Genomic DNA, 25827 nt, shown 5'->3' with positions numbered 1-25827 from the left:
GTACAGCTCCCTAACGCTCTCCCAGTCCCCCAGCCGGGTAACCGCAGACGTCCATAGCCTCGGGGCTAAAGACCTACCCCAACTTAATCCAATTAGCCCTTTTTATCCTTAACGAGGGTACTTGATCTTTCTTCACACACAAAGGCCAATTAGCCAGGGCAGGAGATAGCCCGCAGGTGTGAAGCCTTTGCCTGACCTCGGGAAGTTTGACTCCCACCTTTTCCTCACATGTCAACTGGGTCTTGGCGCCGGCGGGACCATAAACAACAGGCTGGCCAGATACCTCCCATAAACATATCAAACTATTCTCTTATCTACTATCACCACTATGGTTTACTACCTAGCAGAAAGGCGTGGTTTATTATTCAACAGGAAAGCAGATGTATTTCAAAACAAATTTACTGCTGGGCAGGGAAGTTGGTATAATTCAAAATTCAACAACACTCCCCACCCCACCCCTTGGTCCTTCACAGGGGTTTTTTCTCTTTATGTTTTTCTTTTTTTTCCCCACCTCTTTTTTTATTTATTTATTTATTTATTTATTTATTTATTTATTTATTATATTTTTAGAGGCCTCCCCTTTGGCCTCCCCTGCCGAACTCCCCCTGTCAAACTCCTGTTTGCTCTTCCTGTTAGCTCGCTCCTTGTTCGCTCGCTCCCTGGGAATCTGGCTTACTTTTATAGCTCCTACTTGAGCTGGGCCAGCTGCTCTTCCCTGCTTCTGCTCAGCTCCAAGTCAGGAACCAGAATGAGGTCACTGTATTTTTATTTAGAGTATTTTTATCCTGCACCTCAGCCTAAAAGTCTCCCGGAGCGGCTTACAATTGATCAGTAAAGAAGACTGATGTGCCCTTGTGACGGTTTCCCATCCTCTCTTTTCTCCTTCATCTCGTGTCTTCTGCCAATAGCCCCTTCGCGGCCTTCCAGAGATGCCCCTAGTTCCAGATCTCCTACACTCCCCCAATTTTTCCAAATCTTGCCAGCCAGCCCTCTCTTACGCTAGGCTCGCAGCCACCCCTCGTCCTCACTATTTTCACCCCAGAAGTCTCTCTCCTGGACCTCATTCCAAATTCTTTGCTCAGCAGCACACAGGGCAATATTTTAAAATCATTATTAGGGCATTTGATGTATGGTGTATTCTCTGTATGGTGCTGGAACTTAAGATGACACTCATTGTTGTTAATGTGATAGAATCTGTTTTAAATGTGAATCTGTTTTAGTAAGTTTGGATTAGGTCATTATCTGATTAAATTTAAAGATGGTGAAAATTGACTGTATCTTTATATATGCCTGGTTATCACTACAGCAAAAAAATTGTATTCAGAGTCTCCGTTTTAAAATGTGTATTTTTAAAGTACAGATTACTTGTTAATTAAAAAAAATACAGTTTACTTCAGTTTTCGTTTATTTTGTTTGTTTGATGAATGAAAAAAAAAGTCCTTTATTACTATATATTTAATCAATGTTTACCTTTAAAAAAAAATCCCTGGCTGAACCCCCTAATGAAATGTGCTGTGCACGCCTATGGTGGCATGGTTGGGGCTGGTGTTGAGTGGGCTAATAGTCAACCCGGCATTTGACTCACGTAGCCCCTGCCCCTCTCCCCTGCCCTCCCTCCTGCCCTCAGTGCTCCCGGTGCTATCCCAGCAGCCTCTGCGAGTTGTGCCAGCTGTAGCAGAGCAGCCGGCACGGTTTTGACCGCTCTTGCCCGCGGAATCTGTAGCTAGCCAAGAGAGTCAGCTCAACCCTGCAAAATAGTCCACTGAGCCCGACAGACAACATGCTAACCAATGGTTGTGCGACTAGTCAGCTCTGCAGCATGTTGGGTTTCTCAGTTGGTTATTTTGGGGAAATAGTCTACCGTTGACAGCTCAACTAATGGTTGATGACTAAAACCACCGTTGGTTATTGTGTTGCCTGAACTGAGCCCAAGCCTGCAGTGGCCACAGTACTGACCTCTGCCACCTGGCCATCAAGCAGGCCTCCTCCTCATCTGGGGTAAGAGGGGAGGGAGGAGCTCTCAGGTCCCAGAGCAGCTCAGCCCACCAGCTGCTGAGCTGGAAGAGATCGAATTCTCCCCCACCTGATCTAATGGACCAGGGTGGAGTCTGCCTTTTGGAAGGATGTCAGCATTTTCTCTGCTTTCCAGCCGGAACGAACAATGCACCTCTTGAAGGCATTGGGCTGTTCATGTGGAGGCAGCGAAGGCAGCGAAGGCAGCCCCGTTTCCCAGCCTGCCTTCTGCAAGAGAAGTCCTGGCTGGGTGCCAGCTTTCTGCTCTAATGAAGCCACTTATAATGAGCCTAATCCAGCGTGTTCAGAATTTCACTCTCCTCCTCCATCTCTCTGGCCCTTTCTACACCTAAGGATTATCTCAGGAAAATGGAGGGATCATCCCTGCCTGCTCCTGGGATCCCCTGTGTGTCATTTGCATGCACAGGGATGATCCTGGGACGATCGCGGGGGGGTGGGGGAAGGCAGGTGTAGAAATGGCCTCTCTCTCTCCAGCCAGGCCACTCAAGGCAATCCTCAGGGTGGACTTGCTGCTCTTAGCTCCTGCATCCCCTGTGGTTGGAACAGCCACAGCAGAAAGCCCCTTTGCCAGACCCCAGGCACAGAGCTGCAACCTTCTCATCCAGCGTCACTGGCTTGGAAGAGCGTGCCCTCCTCACCCCCATTTCTGTGCTCGCAGTTGTGCCCAACGCCAATTAGACCCCATGCCCTGCCTGCCTGCCTGCCTGCCTGCCTGCCTGCCTGTGTTGGGGGAAGGCACTCCTTTCCAAGCGAGAACGTAAGGTGTGCTGAGTCCGGGGAAGTAAGGAGAGTTGTGTCGAGGGCTCTGAAGCCACACACACACACACACACACACACACATCTCACACACACGCAGGCAGGCAAGCAGGCAGGCAGCTTAGCAGGATGATGAACGAGCAGAGTAATGATGGATTCAAACTGACAGCCGGAGGCTGCTCCGCGTTTTGATTCAGCTGCTCCCGGCTGGGGCAACGGGTGGGCAGGTGGGAGGTGTCAGCAGGACCCTGCGCCTGGGGCTGGCAGGAAGGGCAGGAGGAAGAGATGCCCTCTCCACTTGGGCTGTGCCAGAGGGCAGAAGCCCAGGAAGGGCTGGCTGGAAAGAGAGGAGGCCCCGTGGCCGCCCCGCTCTCTTCCCCTTGCTGCCCTGGAGCTCATTCTCTGCTTGCAGACCCAGAACCCTCAGTCCGTGCCCACAGCAGGGGCGCCAGGCGGCTTAACGGAGTCAGGAGTGGCGCCAGGTTTCCTCTGCAGGCAGAATGGTCCCCTGCCACCTGAGCGAAAAGGAGCTGGCCTTGGTGGGGGGGAGGGGGATGCAGCTCAGTGGGGGAGCCCCGGTCTGGCGCACAGAGGCTCCCTGCTTCGATCCCTGGTGGCATCTCCAGGCCCTGCCTGAAGCCCCAGAGAGCCATGGCTGCCAGTCCGTGAGCCGGTTCGCACGATCCCGGGGGGGGGGGGGTTGGCTTCTTTCCCCGGCTGCTGCGTGCGCAAGGAGGGTTGGCTTTGCTGGCATGGCCAGCCCTGTTTTGTGAACCCGTCGAGGGTGCCTGGTTGCCGTAGGTTCTGCAGTGGCTTATTAGCCACAGCAGCAAGCCGCCTTTGTTGGGCTGGCACAGCACAGCAAGCCGCACTGGCGAGGGTAATTATGCAAATAGGAACCTGGGAAGCTGGGCTTCTCCTGAGTCAGGCCCTGCTTGGTCCATCCAGCCCAGGACTGTTGGCACGGATTGGCAGCCATGGCTCTCCAGGGTTGCAAGCAGGGTTTTTTCCAGCCCTACCTGGAGGTGCTGCTGGAGACTGAACCTGGGACCTTCCACGTGCAAAGCACAGGGGGCTCTTCTGCTGCGGAGCGATGTCACTCCCCCACCCTCAGCACAATGCGACTGGCACATGTGGTGGGGGAAACTGGCGGTTCGAACGTCCCAGATGCTGGCTCTCAGCCGGGTCTCCCTCCCCGAAGTAAAAAGGCATTCCTAGGGCCAGGCTGGTGTTTTTGGATGCAAGAGCTCTGTTACTGTGGGCTAGGGGTAGCAAGCCCTGAATTCGTTCCCACCGGTGGCTTGTTTGGCATGTTCAGGGGGTGAATCAGCGGCTGGAGGGCACCGAGAGAGCACCACCCAGCACCACCCAGCACCACCGCCGTTGGGCTGTCGTGGCACAAAAGAGCTTGAATCACAGAGCTGGGTTGTTTCCCTGGGTGGTTTGGAAATCACCATTCCACGCAGAAACACCGCGACCCGGGAGGGTGGTCATCCAGGGGGACGCGTGGGTGCTTCCAGCCGTGGCGTGTGCCACATGTCTGCCTGTCTCCTTGTGCCCTGACCTTTCCTGGGGGTCCAGGTGTCACCGTCTTCAGCTTGTGACTCTCGCTGTTTCCCCATCACATCTTGCATCTTTCCGCAAAACATCCATTAAGGAGGAAAAGATGGAATCGCTGCACAGCGTCTTTTGAGTGGTGGTGCTACGAGCTGGAAGCACTCTGTGTGTGTGTGTGTGTGTGTGTGTGTGTGTAGGTAAGAAGCCCCTTCCTCGTTTCTGCATCTGTAGGCAGAACTGCTGCATGATGGCACGAACGCTGGCCCTCCTACTCTGCCTTTGCCTCCTGGGGAGGGCTGTGAGGAAGGGGCCTGCCACGTGTTTCCTTTCTGTGGTATCCCACTTAATGCTCACGTTGCATGTTCACTCCTGCTCTCCGCTTCTCCCTCCCCAGGCAGCCTCCGTTTCACTTGGAACGCCATGAACGCTGGACAATGGGGAGATGCGGGCGGTGTCAGCGGTGCTGCCGCGGCTGGCAAGGACCCTGCCTCCGCCTCCTCTGCTCACTCTCAGCAGCCCGCGCGGATCCTCGTGGTGGACATCCACCCCCCTCATTGGGCCCACACTTGCCACAAGCTTTGCGAAGCCCTGGAAAATAGGGATGTGCTCCGCTCCGATTAGGAGCGTAGAAGCAGTAGCGGATTGGCCTGCTCCGCCTTACCCAGAGGCGGAGTAGGAGCGGACCGTGGACCCCTAGAAGCAAGGCGAAGAGAAGCGACCATTTTTCGGAGCTCCGAGTTCAGGCGGAGCGCTCCGGTCGCCATCTTGAAAACATTTCGCCATAGGATTGCATTGCGGCAAATAATCGCGCATAACTAGGTTGTTTTTGAAGCTATCGTTCTGGAAATTCTTGTGCTCAGAGAGTCGTGGATGGGGGTCATTTTGAGACCACTCTCACCTCTCTGCGTTGTCTGGGTCGCGTGCTATATTTTTTTGAAAATCGGGTCAACCGCATGGCTCAAACGGCGTTTCGGCTTTTCGCCCATAGGATTGCATTGCGGAAAAGAATCGGGGATAACTGGGGGGGGGTTTAAGCTATCGTTCTGAAAATTCTTGTGCACAGAGAGTCGTGGATGGGGGTCATTTTGAGACTACTCTCAACTTTCTGCGTGCTGTGGTTCACGTGCAATATTTTGTTAAAAATCGGGGTTTGGGTTTTTTTTTTTTTATTATTTATTTTTTTGGAAGCGATGACAGGCACATTCAACTCCCAATCCTGATGAGAATTGATCTCCTCAGAAAGCATCCTCCTCCAATCCCAGCGTTGGAGGGGGGACTAAGGCAGACCCACCCTGAGAACTTTCTGTTTTGTGTCTCTTTGTGGGTTGGCGTTCGTGGAGGGAACACTTACTTAGTTAGTGCTCCTGCTTTGGACTTTGGAGATAGATTAGGATAGGTTTAGTTTGGCGTGTGTGTGTTTGTTTGCTTCTTTCTGACTTATAGCTTAGTTTGCCCTGTGTTTTCCCCTTACTTTGATTTAATATAAACTTTATTTTTGAATTTTGGAGTATGTGTTTGGGTTGGTTGGGTTGGTTGCCCCCCCCTTCCCTGTATTAAAGCCTGACTGTTCTGCTTTTGTGAAAGCTTTCTTTTGAAAGCATACACACACTTTTTGTCCCATTTCCCTACATTTATATTCTTAAACATATTTTATTATATTCTTTTACATAGTCTATTAGTATATATTCTCATACATATTATATTAGTAGTATTCATATTTTGTTCTTCTTATAGTAGTGGTTGGTTCTTTCCCCCCCTCCCCTCTCTTAAATCCTGATTGTGTTTCCTTCTATCTTCTATATACCAAAATATACCAAAAAAATTTGATTCTCTTTTTCTTCTCTGTGTAACTTGGACGGAGTGTGCTGCTTTTGTGCAGCCACAGATTGAGCATTTTGGGGAAAGCATACACACACTTCTTGTCCCATTTCCCTACATTTATTAGTAATATTCTTAAACATATTATTATATTCTTTTAGATATTCTTAGTAGTATATATATATTAGTATATTCTCATACATATTAGTAGTAGTATAATATTTTATTCTTCTTGTCCCATTTCCCTACATTTAAACATATTATATTCTTCTTATACATATTCTTAGTAGTACCTTATACATAGTATTAGTAGTATTAATATTTTATTAGTCATCATGAAAAGAGGAAGCAGGCGTGCTGAAAGCAGCAAGGCTCAGGCTGGCAGCAGGCTGCCTCTCCTCCTGTGAAAATCAAACGGGCAACTCCTTGGCTGACTGCTCCAAAACAGAAGCAGGACAAGCAGCAGGCAGAGCCACTCTCTTCTGCAACTTGTGCCCGGCGTTCTCTTTTTGAGGGTGGGAATGGGAAAAGTGCCCGTTTGCAAGAGGCACGTGGCAGCAGTGCCATTAGAGGAGGAGGAGTATCCCCAACTCCTTCATTCTCCTTTCAGCCCACGAGCCCGCTGATGGACCTAGACGAGGTCCTCAGCACAGTGGAGGGGGGGGGAGGAGGTGGAGGCGGTGGGCCTCCAGGATGTGGGGGCTGAGGAGGAGCAGCAGCAGGCCGAGGCTCTCTCCCCAGTCTCATCCCACACCCCTGTTTCTGTGGCAACACCAGAGAGCTCAGGCGGGCAATTGGTGGTGTCACCACGGAAACGAAAGACAAGCATCGTGTGGGACCACTTTGAGTTGGGAGCGGATCCCCGCTTTGCTGTCTGTCGCCACTGCAAACTCAGCCTAAGCAGGGGTTCATCGACAGGGCATTATGGAACCAGCAGCATGAAGATGCATCTTCATAGGCAGCACCAGGCGATCTTGCTGGGGAAAGAGGCGGGCAAGGCGACTGGTTCCAGGGGAAAGCCGAAGGCTGCTGCTGGCACTGCCACTCTAAGCTCTCCATCTCCCATCCCCACAAGGGTTAGGCAGGCAACCCTGCAGGACATGGGGTGGGGGAAGTATTGACCCACAAGATGGCGTTTTCCAATGCCCACCCAGGGTGCTACTGTGGTGGGGCATCTGCCGGGACTGACTCCTCCCCAATACTAGATCTATGACATGTCACTCTGCCTGCCCCTCTGCTAGCCTGTCCTCCTCGGTGACCGACTCGCTGGGATGGTTTGCGTTTGCAATGCGTGACTAACTGCAATGCTGGCTTAGAAACCAGCCATCACTTCCTTGTGCCCCCAGAAATGCCCGCAGCCTGCCTGCCTGCCTGCCCGCCTGCCCGCCTGCCCGCCTCCCCCGGGGTGCTGCTGTGGTGGGGCATCTGCCAGGACTGACTCCTCGCCTACTCTGCCTGCCTCTCTGCCCGCCTGGTGCCTGGTTTGCTCCCAATCGTCCTCCTCTGTGCCCCTCAAGGCGTAACTGCTGGCTTAGAAAGAAACAACCAGCCATCTTTGCCTCACTTGCTCCTTGCGCCCGCTTACGGGTTGGTTTGCTATGCGTTAGTGCTCAAGCCATCCTTGCGGCACTACAATGCATGCTGCCTGCCTGCCTGCCTTCCCTCCCTTCTCCCCTTCCCGCCTTGCAGGGATGGTGTATGTGTCTTGCTTTGACTCAGGGGAGAAGTCCTTCCTGCGCTCACTTAGACTTTATCAAGTTCAATAATCCCTTTTTCAAATGTGCAATAAGATTTAGGGTTATCTCGTGGCATGTTGGGATTGCCTTGGAACTGGCCCCATTGAGCTGTCTGCAATTGCAACTTTAAATCCCTGACATACTGGAGTGTCCGAATTTCAAAAGTTCCCCTAACATCAGGGGATGATGGGATTGCCTTGAAACTTGGTGTCCATGGGGACACATGGGTAAGCTGTCATGGGACCAAAGGATAGGTTTCTAACGTGCAAATTGACGTAGTTGTAGAATGGGACTTGATTTGGGGTGAGTTAAAAAGTTTAAGCCGCGCCAAAAATCAGGGGATGATGGGATTGCCTTGAGTCTGGGCATCCATGTGGACACATGGATAAGCTATCATGGTGCCGAGTTTGAGGTTTCTAACATGCAAATTGACGGAGCTATCCCAAGGGGTGTGAATGGGGTGCCCGATTTTCATAAATTCCCCAAAAATCAGGGGATGATGGGATTGCCTTGAAACTTGGCGTCCATGTGGACACGTGGATAAGCTATCATGGTGCCAACTTTGAGGTTTCTAACATGCAAATTGACGTAGTTGTAGAATGGGACAATTTGGGGTGAGTTAAGCCATGCCAAAAATCAGGGGATGATGGGATTTGCTTGCAACTTGGCGTGCATGTGGACACATGGATAAGCTATCATGGTGGTGAGTTTGAGGTTTCTAACATGCAAATTGACGGAGCTATCCCAAGGGGTGTGAATGGGGTGCCCGATTTTCAAAAATTCGCCAAAAATCAGGGGATGATGGGATTGCCTTGAAACTTGGCGTGCATGTGGACACGTGAATAAGCTATCATGGTGCTGAGTTTGAGGTTTCTAACGTGCAAATTGATGGAGCTATCTAAAGGGGTGTGAATTAGGGTTATGGGTGGTGCGTTAGAGGGTAGAGCCGCGCCAAAAATCAGGGGATGATGGGACTGCCTTGAGTCTGGGCGTCCATGTGGACACATGGATAAGCTGCCCTGGTGCCGAGTTTGAGGTTTCTAACATGCAAATTGACGGAGCTATCCCAAGGGGTGTGAATGGGGTGCCCAATTTTCAAAAATTCGCCAAAAATCAGGGGATGATGGGATTGCCTTGAAACTTGGCATGTGTGTGTATACGCCCATGAGGTGTCATGGTGCCAAACGTGAGGTTTCTAACTTCAACGGAAAAAAAGTTGTTTACTTTTTTAGCTTTCAATGCAACCCTATGGGGGGGGGGGGAAACGGAGCTCCGGATCCGGATCCGGAGCTCCGAGCGGAGCGGAGCGGAAGTGGGCGGAGCAGGGGCGGAGCGGAGCGACCCGCTCCGGAAAATGGCGGATCTGCAAGTGAAGCGGAGTGGGGGGTCCGTGCACACCCCTACTGGAAAACGTCTTCTCTCTGGCCTGCAGCTTGGCAGGACCTTCCCGCATCCCGCTGTTCAGCCTCTACGTGGCCCAGAACCACCAGGAGTGCCTGCTGCCCTTTGTGGTGAGTACAGAACCATCTCTGTCCCTTGAGTCCCAGGTGGCCTCGGAGGGCCTTCTACCAGCTTTGGTTGCTGGCCCAGCTACGCCCCTATCTGGACAGGGATAACCTGGCTTCAGTTGTCCATGCTCTTGTAACCTCCAAATTAGATTACTGCAACGCGCTCTACATGGGGCTGCCTTTGAAGACGGTTCGGAAGCTGCAGGTTGTGCAAAATGCAGCGGCCAGATTGATAACTGGAACCAGAAGGTTTGAGCATATAAGTCCGACTATGGCCCACTTGCGTTGGCTGCCTGTACGTTTCCAAGCCCAATTCAAGGTGCTGGTTTTAACCTATAAACCCTTACATGGCTTGGGACCACAATACCTAATGGAACGCCTCTCCTGACATGAACCTACCCATACACTACACTCAACATCTATGGTCTTCCTCCGAGTGCCTACCACAAGCGAAGCTTGGAGAATGGCAACAAGGGAGAGGGCCTTTTCAGTGGTGGCCCTTCAATTCTCCCTGGGTCCTTGTAAGCCTCCTAACTCAGAGGCTTCCGAGTATCCTATGTGTGGCACCTGCCACTCTGCATTTAGGCTAGACAGGCAATTTTGCCCATCTAGACAGGCAATTTTGTCCATTCAGGGCCAGGGAGGGAAGGCAGCTGGGGGGCAGCCATAGGATTCCTTGCACGGCCAATGCCCCACTCTCCTCCCCTCCCTGCTCCCAGGAACACCCCCTTCTCCCATCTCTGTTCAGGACCGTAGTGACATAGCCGGCACGGAGGGAGCTGTGCCGGCTGCGGGCAGTGGGGGATGGGGGAGAGCTGGGCGCGTGGTTTCTGTGCTCCAATGTCAGAGCCCCTGTTTCTGACTTTAGAGCCCATAAACGGAACAATCCTGTGTTCCCGTCCATAGGGTTTCTCCCTCCTCCACTGCTCTTTCTCCCTGAATCTGTCACCAACGTTGCTGAAATTTTCAGGGTATGGAAAACCAGCACTTTTTCTTGACCTGTGTAAATTTCAGAAAGATTGATGAACTTTTCCAGTTTAATTACGAGCAGAATGACCAACCCACAAATTACCATTCTATAATGGTGGAAGCTCTTTTTTACTCATGAGCCTTAATTAAAGATGCACTATTGTGCATCCTTCAATGGAGCCCAGTCTCTGGGTGGGTGGGAGGTGACCCATCAAAAGCGATCGCTGATGACACCCTCTCTCCCCAATGCCTCCTTTCCTGTAACTTTCAGTGTCACTCCCCACCCACCCCCACCGAGTATAAATATCTCATGCACACTGGGCCTGGGAGAGAGGGTCCCATGGAACCCTGGCTGGTGGAAGCCTCTCTGGGTCAGCCCAGGCTCTGTGGATGGACGAGAGCAGCCGGGCAGTCCCGATCTCTCTGAGTTCAGCCTGGCCCTTTCATGATTTTGTGCACCACAGTACAGGGGCTGTTTCAGGGAACTCCGTCAGGGATCAGGAGGAGAACAATGCCTGCCAGAAGCCGGCCTGGAGGCTGATCGGGGGTGGGGGTGGGTAGGAAGGATTAATCCCGTTTCCACGTCCCTCCTGATGGGCCCGTTCAGCTCAGGATTAGAGGCCAGCCTGCTGCATTCATGATGGAGGCTCCTTTGGGAAACAGCGATTCAGGCGACCCTTCTCTGGGGCAAGGTTTCCAGGGGCATCTGGTGGGGATGCTCTGGTGGGGTTTGGATTGAACCCACCGGCTCCCAGCACCCCTGAGTCCCCTCAGAATGCCTGGGTCGCCCTCCTTCCCCCAAAACATGTCTTTGGATCGGACAAGCTGAGGGGAGACCTGGCCTCCCAGCCGGATGGCGGCTTCTCTCCGGCTGCGGTGCCCTGTGTCCCCTCAATGGGTCTCCTGGCTTCCGCCTTCCTTGTCTCACACGGGGAGCAGCCGCACGACGCTGAGCACATGGTGGCAGCGGACCTGTGCAGACTCCTAATATCCGTGTGCAGGGAAGATGCCTACTTTGACGTCATTAGAAAGCTGTAAAATCCATTGTAAATATGACTTAGGGGGGGTTGCACTTCCTGGTGAAGGAAACACAGCGGAGCTGAATGCTGCTGGGCTTTTCACTCTCCTGAACATCTTGTGTGAAGCTCAGTTCCCTCCTCCCCTGCTCCTTTGGCTCGAATAGAATTAGCTAATTTTGCCCCCTCCACCGCCGCCCTTCTTCCTGTGTTCTTATCGGCTGTGACTGAGCCTGGGATGGGGTTGCTTTGCCTCCAATTAATGACAAGATTCAGCCTGGCAGCACCCAGTCTGTTAATCGAGTTTGTGCCAGTTCCAGCCTCTTTCCATTCCACCTTCACACTGTTTCTCCTCCTTTGAGGCACATGTGGTGAGACTCTTCGCTCAGCTGCGACTGCGGGTTGCAGTTCTGTACCGCCCCCCTGGCTCATCCTCTAAATTTCTCTCTGATTTTGATTCATGGCTGTCCTTTCTCCTCTCTGACAACTCTCCTACTCTGATCTTGGGTGACTTCAATATCCATGTGGATGACCCTCATGATGCTGCAGCTCTACGATTTCGCTCCTTAGCTTCCTCTTACGATCTTAAGCTCTGGTCTGAAGCACCCACACATTCCCTTGGACACTGTCTGGATCTTGTCCTCACTCGGAACTGCTCTGTCCTGGACTTTTCTATTGCTGACTTTCCTCTGTCAGATCATCATCTAGTCTCTTTCAATATTACTCACAATCCCCCTCCTTCATGTCCCGCTTCACGCCCTTGTCGTGACCTGCATTCTATCAACTATGAGGCTTTTTCTCAGTCTCTAGCCTCCTCTCTTCCTTCTGTCTTCACAGCCGTCTCCTTGGACTCAGCCGTCTCCTCCTTTAACTCCTCCTTATCTTAAACTCTTGATAATCTTGCTCCATCTACAACTCGGATAGTTCGCCCCTCTCAACCCCAACCGTGGCTCACCTCTTTCCTCCACTACCTTCGCTCTTGTTCCCGGGCAGCCGAACGCCTGTGGCGTAAGACCAGGGACTGGGCGGACTTTGTCCATTACAAATTTGTTCTCTCCTCTTTCTCTTCTGCCATTTCACTGGCCAAACAGCAGCACTACTCAATGTTGATCCAGTCAAATGCTAGGCACCCTCAGCGGCTCTTCGCATCCTTCAATTCTCTTCTGAAGCCTAATCCACCATCTCTCCCCGCCTCTCTGTCTGCCAATGACTTTGCCTCTTTCTTCAATGCTAAAATCCAAACTATTCGCTCCGATCTGGCCAGCTCTGCTCCGCTTCCAGCTCCTGTTCCTCACCTGTCAGTTCCTCCTGCAACTCTCTCGGCATTCCCTTCGGTCTCAGCTGATGAACTGTCTAAAATACTGCGCTCGTCGAAGCCTTCCACTTGTTCCCGTGATCCGATTCCCTCTCGCGTCTTTATTAATCTTATCCCCGCTATCTTCCCGTCCTTGCTTCACATCATTAATTCTTCTCTGTCCTCTGGTTCATTTCCTTCTGCTTTTAAACATGCTACAGTCTCTCCCATTCTCAAAAAAGCCACTCTTGATCGACTATCTCTGTCTAACTACCGACCTGTCTCTCTGTTGCCTCTTGTCTCAAAGATCCTGGAACGTGTGGCCTACTCTCGTTGTCTTGACTTTCTCTCTAGTAACTCTGCTCTGGATCCCTTTCAATCTGGATTCCGTCCTTTGCATTCCACTGAAACAGCCCTTACCAAGATCACCAATGATCTTCTTACTGCTAAGTCTAAAGGCCATTATTCCGTTCTTATTCTCCTTGATCTAACTGCAGCCTTTGACACAGTTGATCACGATCTTCTCTTAGATTCCCTCCATGACCTTGGACTCTGTGGCTCTGTCTATAACTGGTTTGACTCCTATCTAGAGGGTCGCTCTTTCGACGTGTCGGCTAACGGCACCTCGTCTTCCTCTTTTCCCCTTTCAGTAGGGGTTCCGCAAGGCTCGGTGCTTGGCCCATTGTTGTTTTCTTTATACATGCTGCCCTTGGGTAAGCTTATTCAATCTCATGGCCTCCAATATCACCTGTATGCCGATGATACACAATTATATCTCTCATCTCTGGAACTTTCTCCTGATGTTCACGATCGTATCTCGGCATGTCTTTCAGATATCTCAGCCTGGCTGCTTCATCGTCGTTTGAAACTTAATATGGCAAAAACTGAACTGCTTGTTTTTCCTCCTAAACCTTCTCCTCACCTCTCATTCTCTCTTACTGTCAACGATGTCACGCTTACTCCGGTCAAGGAAGCTCATAGTCTTGGCTTTATATTTGATTCCTCGCTCTCCTTTATTCCTCATATCGAGGCAGTAGCTAAATCCTGTTGTTTCTTCCTGTATAATATTGCCAGGATTCGACCATTTTTGTCTGTCTCTTCTGCCAAGACTCTCGTTCACGCACTGGTTATCTCTCGGTTGGACTACTGCAACCTTCTTCTGTCTGGCCTTCCTTCGTCTCACATCAGTCCGCTGGTCTCTGTCCACCACTCTGCCGCTAAGATCATCTTCTTGGCCCGCCGCTCTGACCATGTCACTCCACTTCTGAAATCTCTTCATTGGCTTCCAATTCACTCCAGAATCCAATATAAACTTCTCCTGTTGACCTTCAAAGCTTTTCACGGTCTAGCTCCTGCCTATCTCTCCTCTCTCATCTCACACTATTGCCCCACTCGTGCTCTCCGCTCCTCTGATGCCATGCTTCTCGCCTGCCCAAGGACCTCTACTTCCCTTACTCGGCTTCGTCCTTTTTCTTCTGCTGCCCCTTACGCCTGGAACGCTCTTCCAGAACACTTGAGAACTACAAATTCAATCACAGCTTTTAAAACTCAGCTAAAAACTTTTCTTTTCCCTATAGGTTTTAAATATTGAGTTTGCTCTGACTCTATACTGTTAGCTTCACCCTACCCGGTGCCTGTTTACACTTCCCTGTGCCTGTTTGCATTCTCTTTCCCTCCTTATTGTTTACTACAACTTTATTAGATTGCAAGCCTATGCGGCAGGGTCTTGCTATTTACTGTGTAATCTGTACAGAACCATGTACATTGATGGTGCTATATAAATAAATAAATAAATAAATAATAATAATAATAATAATAATAATGATAAGCTCAAGATTTCCTCTGTTAAGTCACGCAGAAGAAGGATTGCTGGGTTCACTGGCAGCTTCGTCATCCCTTCATCAGTCATGGGACTCCTTGCCAGTAAATGTGAACCTGAAGGCGTGAATAACTTACTAATGGGTTGAAGTGTAAAAGGTGTTAAATATCACTGACACTGAATTTTGTCAAACTGCCCACTGAGCAACGTGTTTGTTATAACCACCCTTCAGTTCAGAATTGTGAAAGGGCTGTTGACAATCTCTACCTATAAAGCAGAAAGTATGTGTGTGTCACGTATGTGCTGAAATGTTTACCCACTTCCACATACGGTACTGCCTTAATACTGTTCACCCAGACAGGTCTTCATGTAGATGAATCAAAAACCATGAATTTTGGGGTTTTAAGTATTTTTAAAGAATATAATAAAACACCTAGATTTACGCCTACAACTCCCAGCATGCCTCGGGTGGGAGGCCAGACTTACTGGCCTTTGGCGGCCATTGTGATTCCTAAGGTCAGTCTCGAGCAGTCAATCCAATTCCACATAAAAGGAAACAACCCACATAAATGGGCTGCATCCATTTGTGGTGCCTCCTCCCACCTGCCATGTGTGGTTTTAAAATCATAATGAGATACAACAGCATGACCTTGAGAGGCTGAACTCTGGACATGCTCAAAGGCACCCTGTCCTGATATTGCTGTTTTCTCAGAAACTGAGGGAAGCACACACACAGCCTTCGCCCTTAAGACGGAGGGAGGGAGGAAAGGGAAGCACTCCGTGCATGCCCAGAAATAGTGGGCCAACCCCAACCCTTCAGTACAGGCTCCTGATGGAACACTTGGTGGGCAAGAAGTGCAGGCCGGAGCCGTCCCATCAGGACTTGGCTGGAGACCCATCGTAGAACAGCATTGGCAATGAGAAGAGGGCGTGGGCACCTGAGGGCTGCCAAAGGCATGCTGGGAGGTGTAGTACTGGCATGCAGAGTGGCTGTTGCTAAATCAAGCATGGGTAAGCAAACCAGGCCAGTATGTGCAGACCATGTCACTCTCTCTCAGTCCTAACTCAGCCCCCACTTTCCTGACCTCTCGCTAAATGTCTTTGTCCTCCTTCTACCTGACTTTCCCCAACTGCCTCTTGCCCCACCCACATTCCATTCTAGCCTCAGCTGTCAGTCATTCCTCCAATCACTCTTCTGTTTCAATGGCATAGTCAGGCTTTTACATAAAAATCATAAACTTTATTCAGTAATCTTTGCATCTGTCTTGGAATGTTGTGGTTTAGTTATGACAGAGAAAAATGCAGCGTAAAAACTAGGGATGTGCTCCGCTCCGATTAGGAGCGTAGAAGCAGTAGCGGATTGGCCTGCTCCGCCTTACCCAGAGGCGGAGTAGGAGCGGACCGTGGACCCCTAGAAGCAAGGCGAAGAGAAGCGACCATTTTTCGGAGCTCCGAGTTCAGGCGGAGCGCTCCGGTCGCCATCTTGAAAACATTTCGCCATAGGATTGCATTGCGGCAAATAATCGCTCATAACTACGTTGTTTTTGAAGCTATCGCTCTGGAAATTCTTGTGCTCAGAGAGTCGTGGATGGGGGTCATTTTGAGACCACTCTCACCTCTCTGCGTTGTCCGTGTCGCGTGCTATATTTTTTTGAAAATCGGGTCAACCGCGCGGCTCAAACTGCGTTTCGGCTTTTCGCCCATAGGATTGCATTGAGGGAAAGAATCGGGGATAACTGGGGGGGGGGTTTAAGCTATCGTTCTGAAAATTCTTGTGCACAGAGAGTCGTGGATGGGGGTCATTTTGAGACTACTCTCAACTTTCTGCGTGCTGTGGTTCACGTGCAATGTTTTTGTGAAAATCGGGTCAACCGCACGGCTCAAACTGCGTTTTCGGCTTTTCGCCCATAGGATTGCATTGAGGGAAAGAATCGGGGATAACTGGGGGGGGGTTTAAGCTATCATTCTGAAAATTCTTGTGCACAGAGAGTCGTGGATGGGGGTCATTTTGAGACCACTCTCAACTTTCTGCATCGTACGGGTCGCGGGCTAGAAGTTTTTAAAAAATCGGCGGGAAAAATACCTTTTTCAAAGGGCTGAGGGGCAGAGTCAGCTCCCGGTCATGATGATCCCAAAGTTGGAGGAGGGCATAGGCAAAACAGGTAACTTGGGATTCTGGGAAACTTCTCTTTCTTCATCTGAACGGGCTTTTCCCCGTGTTTTTTAACACAGTAGCCCCACCAAATGCACAAACACAACCTGAAATCATATACTAAGCCAAGAATAAGAGATAGAAACACAGCACTGCTCCCCACCCTAACCTTGGTGAACAACTGAATCGATGTGGTGCAAGGGGATGAGCTCCCCTAGGGCATCTCATCGTGGACGTGCCCCCACTCTCTCCTGCACTGGAAGGCCATAGAGCCTTCCAAAGAGAGTAAAATGGTGGAGCAATGCCTATCATGAGTTGAAGTGAATGGTCACTTTTCAGTGGTGGAGCAATGCCTGTTCTGAGTCGAAGTGAGCGTTTTACTTCTTCTCGGAGCTGTTGGTGGCTGTCAGTGTCTTGAACTGGCAGCTACTTCCCCCTCCCCTGGGCACGTCCCCCTATTGCTGGTAAAAGACAGATATAGCCTTTTTAAAAAAATTCTTCTTGCTGTTTATTGAGCAACACTGCTGCTTTTAATTCCACCCTCCTTTGTTTATTGATTGATTTATTCCATTTTATATGCATTACTGGCTTATCCTTGGCTCACTTCCTTATGCCCCCAGAAATGCCAGCTGCATGCCTGCCTGCCTTCCCTCCCTCCTCCCCTGCCCACCTCGCAGGGATGTTGTGTGTGGGGTGCCCGATTTTCAAAAATTCGCCAAAAATCAGGGGATGATGGGATTGCTTTGAAACTTGGCATGCGTGTGTATATCCCCATGAGGTGTCATGGTGCCAAACATGAGGTTTCTAACTTGAACAGAAAAAAAGTTGTATAATTTTTTAGCTTTCAATGCAAGCCTATGGGGGGGGAAACGGAGCTCCGGATCCGGATCCGGAGCTCCGGGCAGAGCGGAGCGGAAGTGGGCGGAGCGGGGGCGGGGCAGAGCGGCCCGATCCGGAAAATGGCAGATCTGCAAGTGAAGCGGAGCGGGGGGTCCGTGCACACCCCTAGTAAAAACCTCATGAAGTTAAAAGGCCTTGTGGTGGTGGGGGGGATCACTTGGCACTTAAAAGCCATCCATGCAGTCACTAGGCAACCCTGCCCTGGGAAAAAGTAATCCATAAGCAGGGTGCCACAACTAAGATGGCCTGCTCTCCAGTTGTCTCCCACCACACCTCAGATGGTGTTCAAAGATTAACATGTTATTCAGGGACCTAGGCTTATGCCTCCAACTCCCAGCATGCCTCAGGTGGGAGGAAAGGTTTATCAGGCTTTGGCAGCCATCACCTGGAAGTGGCTCACCATCTTGGGCCTGAATGGAGAGCGCCTGGGGCTGGCTGCCTCGGTTACTAGGCTCCATCGGGAGCAGAAGGGAAGGTGGTCGCAGCTCTGGGCAAAAGGCATGCTGGGAGTTGTAGTTCTTGTTTTCTCTCCTCCTGTTCTGGTGCCAGTGCTTGGTGTGGTGTCTCCCTGGTTTCTGGGGGCTCTGCTTCCTCCTCTGAGGAGGATTCTTCCAGCAAGGGCATGACACACAGCACCCTGAAACACTGAGAGGTTCCCCCACCCCACCTCCCATTCAGAAGGGTCCCAGGCTCAAGGGGACAGGAAGCCACTCGGAGATCCAGACGATCCTCTGAGGAGGATTCTTCCAGCAAGGGCATGACACACAGCACCCTGAAACACTGAGAGGTTCCCCCCCACCTCCCATTCAGAAGGATCCCAGGCTCAAGGGGACAGGAAGCCACTCGGAGATCCAGACGATCTGCCAGGGCCTCGGTCTCCTGTCCTTCTCTCAGTGCCGGCCATCCATTAAGGCAGAGGTGCCCAGGTTGTGGGGCACATGTGCCCCCCTGGAGTCCCAGTATTGGGGGAAAGGCAGGAATGATAATAATAATAGTAATAATAATAATAATAATAATAATAATAATAATAATAATAATAAGGCCTGTGTAGGGAACAGCTAGGGGGGCCACCGGCCAGATGCACCCAAAGGGGGCCTCTCCACCCATCCAGGCCCTCCCCCGCAGCTAGTAGAGTCTTTTTAAAAAAGCACAAATGCAAGCTTTTGATTAAGCCTTGCTGTGACTCCCAACCTCCAGGGCCCCTTCCCCTGGAGAGTGATAAGGCCTTGTGAGGAAGCCCCAATGGGCACCAGAGGGAGTTTGTTTCCCCCAAGCGGTACTGGTGCCTGGGGTGGGATGTGGGGAGTGGAGGAGGGGAGGCAGCTGGGAAGGGGGAGAAGGGGCATCCAGGTGGCAGGCGCGGTTCCATGGAAGCAAGTGTGAGGTGATGCAGCACGTTGGGGCAAAAAAAAACCCAGCTTCCAAGTATAACCTGATGGGATCTGAGCTGGCGGTGACCGACCAGGAAAGAGATCTGGGAGTTGTGGTGGAAAAGCTCGATGAAAATTGTTGAGATCCTGGAACAGGACTCAGATTTTTTCTTTTTCCATATTTCTGGACTGATCTGCAAAACCCGGATAAAAGTCTTGAGTCAGCAAGAGACAATTACTGGAAAGGTCAAATTTGCAGATGTGCTTAATTGTATAATTGGACTGTGACATAGTGTGAAGTTTTCTATGAGTGCCAATTATGTGTTGCATCAGTTGTACAGTAAAGTGTACAGGAGTGTTTGATATCTCTGTAACCAGCTTAAATAATCACTCTGTTCCTGTGAAGAACTGCTGTCTGATGTATTTCTATCTGATCATGTGTGAGTATTTTTGTACATTGTTTATGCCATAATGAACTGCCAGTAAAGTATTTATTTTTGTAAACTACAAACCTAAATTCTCTGCCTTACAATTTATTGAGTCTTCTACTAGTTTCATAGTTAAGACCGTTGTTACTCTGCTATCACTGATAGTCCAGTGATAAAAACCCGTCAGGTTATGGGCCCAGATATTGCTGAGACTTTAAAATCTTAACAGAGAAACAGTAAGGCTCAGTAAGGAGAGTGAAAACCGTGTTGACTGAAAGCCCTGGAAGCGTTGCTTGTTTGGGATTTAGACAAAGGAAAAGGCTACTTCAAAGAGTCTATTGTCTTGTAAAAGAGTCACACGGAATCTGGCAAAAAGGTTGTTTTTGAATTTGAAAAGAGTTACTGAGGTTTTAAGCCGGTCAGTCTCTGAAAGTAATTCAAACAACTGAAAAAAGGGTTGAGATAAAATCCAACCAAAGTTAAAAATATGGCAATTCAGCTGGGAAACAATGTCTCAATGGAATTACTCACTGATGTAAATTATTTAACATGGTCGTTCAAGATAGAAATGAGTTTGAGAAGCCAAGGGCTTTGGGAAGTGGTAATTAATCCACCCGGTGCAGGCTTGGACGCAGAGGAACGTTTGGAGTGGGCTCGTCTTTCAGAGAGGGCGAAAGCTCATATAATTCTTTGTATGAGAAATGATCAGCTATTCTATATAAATAGAGAGGATACTGTTCATGAGATTTGGACAAAGTTGCGCCAGGCATATGTTAGAGAATCAGCGGGATCTCGAATAAGCCTAACGCGCAAAATGTACAGGACTTTGCTGAAAGAAAATGGAGACGTGGCAAAACATTTGCAGGAGCTGCAAGAGTGTTTTCAAAGTCTGGCTTCGGCAGGTCTAATAATTACAGAAGAAATGAAAGTGTACATTATTTTGTCAAGCTTACCGGAGTCATGGGACGTGTTGGTTACAACATTAGAAGGAATGCTTGTAAACCAATTAACTTTGAATTATGCGTGTGGAAGGTTGATTGAGGAAGATCAACGGAGACGCATAAGGTCTGAAGCTACTAGTTCAAACCGCAAGGCAGATGCATTAATACAATGGTCTGGGAACGAAGGAGCTAAGACTGTTAATGAAAAGAGAGAGGAAAGTGAATTAGCATATGCAATTTCTAAAAGAAAGGGAAAGCCCAAACCACAAAAATTAATTATTTGTTGGAGATGTGGATTGAAGGGGCATACCCGGAAGGATTGCAAGGTTAAACTGCAATCTGAGCAAGATAAAGAGCCAAAGTGGAAGAACGCTTCTTACCAAGGGAAGAAGTCAGTTCAGCTAGTCACAGCCGGTGTAAGCAAGTTCTCGAGGGAGAGGAAGACAGGAAGGAGTTTCTGGGTCGTAGATTCTGCATGCACAGCGATCATTTCTACGAGAAGGGACAGCTTTCAAGACTTCCGGGAATCTTCAAAGAAAATTGCTTTGGCAGACGGCTCATGTCTGGAGACAAGTGGCGAGGGAACTTGCCGCATTGAATCCTTGAATGAAAGCTTTGCTAACTCTCTTTTTGTGCCAAATTTGAGTTATTCTCTTTTAGGAGTTGCTAACCTGATGGAGAAAGGCTTCTCTATAATTTTTGAGAAGGGGAAGTGTCTTATTTCCAAGCACGGAGAGCTGAAGGGGACGGCTAGTCTGAGAAATGGCTTATTTTTTCTAGATGGAAGCCAAGCAGCAGAGGAAGAAAAAATTTCTTCAGGTTGTATGCTTAATTTACCCCCTCACCAGGATTGTGTACATTTGTATCACCGTAGAATGGGACATCCTTGTTTTAAGTCTCTCAATAATTATTATTATTATTATTATTATTTATTTATATAGCACCATCAATGTACATGGTGCTGTACAGAGTAAAACAGTAAATAGCAAGACCCTGCCGCATAGGCTTACAATCTAATAAAATCATAGTAAAACAATAAGGGGGGAAGAGAATGCAAACAGGTACAGGGTAGGGTAAGCAGGCACAGGGTAGGGAAAAACTAACAGTAGAAAGTAACAGTAGAAGTCTGCACAACATCAAGTTTTAAAAGCTTTAGGAAAAAGAAAAGTTTTTAGTTGAGCTTTAAAAGCTGTGGTTGAACTTGTAGTTCTCAAATGTTCTGGAAGAGCGTTCCAGGCGTAAGGGGCAGCAGAAGAAAATGGACGGAGCCGAGCAAGGGAAGTAGAGGCCCTTGGGCAGGCGAGAAACATGGCATCAGAGGAGCGAAGAGCATGAGCGGGGCAATAGTGTGAGATGAGAGAGGAGAGATAGGAAGGAGCTAGACCGTGAAAAGCTTTGAAGGTTAACAGGAGAAGTTTATATTGGATTCTGAAGTGAATTGGAAGCCAATGAAGAGATTTCAGAAGCGGAGTAACATGGTCGGAGCGGCGAGCTAAGAACATGATCTTTGCGGCAGAGTGGTGAACAGAAACCAACGGACTGATGTGAGACGAAGGAAGGCCAGAGAGAAGAAGGTTGCAGTAGTCCAACCGTGAAATAACCAGTGCATGAACAAGCGTCTTGGCAGAAGAGACAGACAAAAATGATCGAATCCTGGCAATATTATACAGGAAAAATCGACAAGATTTAGCTACTGCCTCAATATGAGGAATAAAGGAGAGCGAGGAGTCGAAGATAAAGCCAAGGCTACGAGCTTCCTTGACCAGAGTAAGCGTAACATCATTGACAGTAAGAGAGAATGAGAGATGAGGAGAAGGTTTAGGAGGAAAAACAAGCAATTCAGTCTTTGCCATGTTAAGCTTCAAGCGACGATGAAGCAGCCAAGCTGAGATATCTGAAAGACATGCCGAGATACGATCGTGAACATCAGGAGAAAGTTCCGGAGATGACAGATATAGTTGTGTATCATCGGCGTACAGATGATATTGGAGGCCATGAGATTGAATAAGCTTACCCAAGGGCAACATGTATAAGGAAAACAACAACGGGCCAAGCACCGAGCCTTGCGGAACCCCTACTGAAAGGGGAAAGGAGGAAGACGAGCTGCCATTAGTCAACACGCTGAAAGAGCGACCCACTAGATAGGAGGCAAACCAGTTATAGACAGAGCCACAAAATCCAAGGTCATGAAGGGAATCTAAGAGAAGATCATGATCAACCGTGTCAAAGGCTGCAGTTAGATCAAGGAGAATAAGAACGGAATAATGGCCTTTAGACTTGGCAATAAGGAGATCATTGGTGATCTTAGTAAGGGCTGTTTCGGTGGAATGCAGAGGACGGAATCCAGATTGAAATGGATCCAAAGCAGAGTTACTAGAAAGAAAGTCAAGACAACGAGAGTAGACCGCATGCTCCAGGATCTTTGAAACAAACGGCAACAAAGAGACAGGTCGGTAGTTAGACAGAGATAGCCTATCAAGAGTAGGTTTCTTGAGAATGGGAGAGACTGTAGCATGTTTAAAAGCAGAAGGAAATGAACCAGAGGACAGAGAAAGATTAATAATATGTAGCAAGGAAGGGAGGATAGCAGGAATAAGTTTAATAAAGACGCGAGAAGGAATCGGATCACGAGAACAAGTGGAAGGCTTCGAAGAGCGCAGTATTGTAGACAGTTCATCCGCAGAGACCGAAGGAAACGCAGAGAAATTTGCAGGAGGAGCTGACAGATGAGGAACAGGAACTGGAAGAGGAGCAGAGCTGGCCAGATCAGAGCGGATAGTTTGGATTTTAGCATTGAAAAAAGAGGCAAAGTTATTAGCAGACAGAGAGGCGGGGAGAGATGGCGGATTAGGCTTCAGAAGAGAATTGAAGGACGCAAAGAGCCGCTGAGGATGCCTAGCATTTGACTGGATCAGCGTTGAGTAGTACTGCTGTTTGGCCAGTGAGATGGCAGAAGAGAAAGAGGAGAGTACAAATTTGTAATGGACAAAGTCTGCCCGGTCCCTGGTCTTACGCCAAAGGCGTTCAGCTGCCCGGGAACAAGAGCGAAGGTAGCGGAGGGAAGAGGTGAGCCACGGTTGGGGTTGAGAAGGGCGAACTATCCGAGTTGTAGATGGAGCAAGATTATCAAGAGTTGAAGATAAGGAGGAATTAAAGAAGGAGACAGCTGAGTCCAAGGAGACAGCCGAACAGACAGAAGGAAGGGAGGAGGCTAGAGACTGGGAAAAAGCCTCATAATTGATAGATTGCAAGTCACGACAAGAGCGAGAAGCGGGACGTGAAGGAGGAGGATTATGAGTAATATTGAAAGAAACTAGGTGATGATCTGACAGCGGAAAGTGAGCAGTAGAAAAGTCCAACACAGAGCAATTCCGAGTGAGAACAAGATCCAGACAGTGTCCAAGGGAATGTGTGGGTGCATCAGACCAAAGCTAAAGATCATAAGAGGAAGATAATGAGCGAAATTGTAGAGCTGCAGCATCTTGAGGGTCATCCACATGAATATTGAAATCACCCAAAATAAGAGTAGGACAGTTGTCAGAGAGGAAAAAGGACAGCCACGAATCAAAATCAGAGATAAATTTTGAGGACGAGCCTGGGGGGCGGTACAGAACTGCAACCCGCAGTCGCAGTGGAGCGAAAAGCCTCACCACATGTACCTCAAAGGAGGAAAAACAATGTGACGGTGGAATGGAAAGAGGCTGGAACTGGCACAAACTAGATAATAAAAGACCCACACCACCACCCCGACCCTCTGGGTGACTAGTGTGAGAGAAAGAGAGTCCTCCAAGAGAGAGGGCAGCAGAGATGGCAGTATCATGGGCAGGAAGCCAGGTTTCAGTAAGAGCAAGGAGGTGGAGAGACCTAGAGATAAACAAGTCCTGGATGACAGGGGCCTTAGAAGCAAGAGAGCGACAGTTCCATAATGAACACGAAAAAGCAGCTGAGAAGAGGGGAGACACCGGATAGGAACTAAGTTAGGAGAGACGAGATTGGAACGAGCCATAAGGAACAGATATGAGGAGAAAAGAACTGAGAGGAGACAATGAGAAGATCGTGACCTGAATCAGAAAGTGGCAGCAACCGGACCGTGGCTGGGGTTTTTCCTCCGGAGTAGAGGATCCGCTTGACCGGCTTCGCCCCCACGGCTGAGAGCCACAGGCCGAGAGCCCTTGTGCTCTCCTCCTTTGGCTCGCGCCTCCAGCAGACTGGAGGCTTGAAGTACCTGAAAAGGAGGGGAGGAACAGAAGCTGCAATTCAAACAGACCAATCGCAGTTAGTCAATGTTGCTCAATGGCTTCTCAGAGAGCTAAGTTGCTTCTCCTCTTCAAGTTGCAAACTGCAGCAAACTGGAGGCTTGAAGTACCTGAAAAGGAGGGAAGGAGCAGAAGCTGCAATTCAAACAGACCAATCGCAGTTAGTCAATGTTGCTCAATGGCTTCTCAGAGAGCTAAGTTGCTTCTCCTCTTCAAGTTGCAAACTGCAGCAAACAAATAAAACTCTCAGTTTATCTGGAGGAGTAAAAGTGAAGAGCTGCCAAAAAAATTTGGGCTGTAATGTTTGCAAGTTAGCAAAATCCCGTGTGGCAAATATTCCAAAAGTGAGAGACTGGAGACATGAAGACATTCTTGGAATGATTCATATGGACATCACGGGGCCGTTTCCAGAAAGTTATGGAAAGGCAAAATATGCTCTGGTCATGCTAGATGACAAAACGCGTTACTCTTGGGTTTATTTGTTGAAACGTAAATCTCAAGTGTTAGACACGGTGAAGGAATGGGTTAAGAAAACTGAAAGAAGCTTGCAAAAGCAAATTCAGAGCTTTTTCACGGACGGGGGGGGGGGGAGTTTAGAAATCAGCTGTTTGATGATTTTTGCAGGAAGTCTGGAATAACCCATAAATTTTCAGTTGCAAAATCCCCCTGGCAGAACGGGAGTTCAGAACGCAGGATTGGAGTCTTAAAATCTAAGATGGAATGCCTTTTGAAGGACGCTGATGCAGAACCCCAACTTTGGGGAGAAGCGTTTGTTGCTGCCAATTATTTGTGCAACAGGTCCTGGACTTCGTCAGTTAATAATATTCCTTTCTCCTTAATTTTTGGAAAAACTCCTAGCTTAAAGCATATTAGGATCTGGGGATCTTATGCCACTGTAAATATTCCTTTAGCTCAAAGGAGACAGCTAGGTCCGAAGGCAATCAGATTAAGGTTCATTGGATATGAAAATGGAAGCTGGAGATTTTTGATGAAAGGGGGAAGAGTTTTTGTTACTAAAAGTGCAAACTTTGCTGAACAGGATTGGGAGTGAGTTCATGATAATCCTGGAATCCTGTTAGACTTAAGTAGCCAACAAAGTTTTGAGCCTACTGTGCCTGTCGAAGCAGAAAAAGAAACAGAGCAGACAGAGCAAGCAGAAGAGAGAGAAATTCCTCGTAGGTCTCAAAGAGTTAATAAAGGCAAACCTCCTGATAGGCTCGGAATACAGGCTTGTAATGTGACCTGTGAGCCAAATTCTTATGCAGAAGTCAGA

General features: G+C 49.1%; 1 protein-coding gene across 1 annotated transcript in view; it reads left to right on the top strand.

The window, feature by feature from the left end:
• Positions 1 to 25827, top strand: part of LOC134409715 (meiosis 1 arrest protein-like) — a 46796-nt gene that overhangs the window by 6650 nt on the left and 14319 nt on the right. The window contains exons 2-3 of the mRNA XM_063142604.1: positions 4742 to 4934; positions 9304 to 9416. Coding sequence (XP_062998674.1) covers positions 4742 to 4934; positions 9304 to 9416 — 306 coding nt within the window. The remainder of the gene's footprint in view (positions 1 to 4741; positions 4935 to 9303; positions 9417 to 25827) is intronic.

Source organism: Elgaria multicarinata, chromosome 16, assembly GCF_023053635.1.
Source record: "Elgaria multicarinata webbii isolate HBS135686 ecotype San Diego chromosome 16, rElgMul1.1.pri, whole genome shotgun sequence".
Lineage (NCBI taxonomy): Eukaryota > Metazoa > Chordata > Lepidosauria > Squamata > Anguidae > Elgaria > Elgaria multicarinata.
The sequence above is the reverse complement of the archived record's forward strand: the minus strand, read 5'-3'. Positions and strand labels throughout refer to the sequence as shown.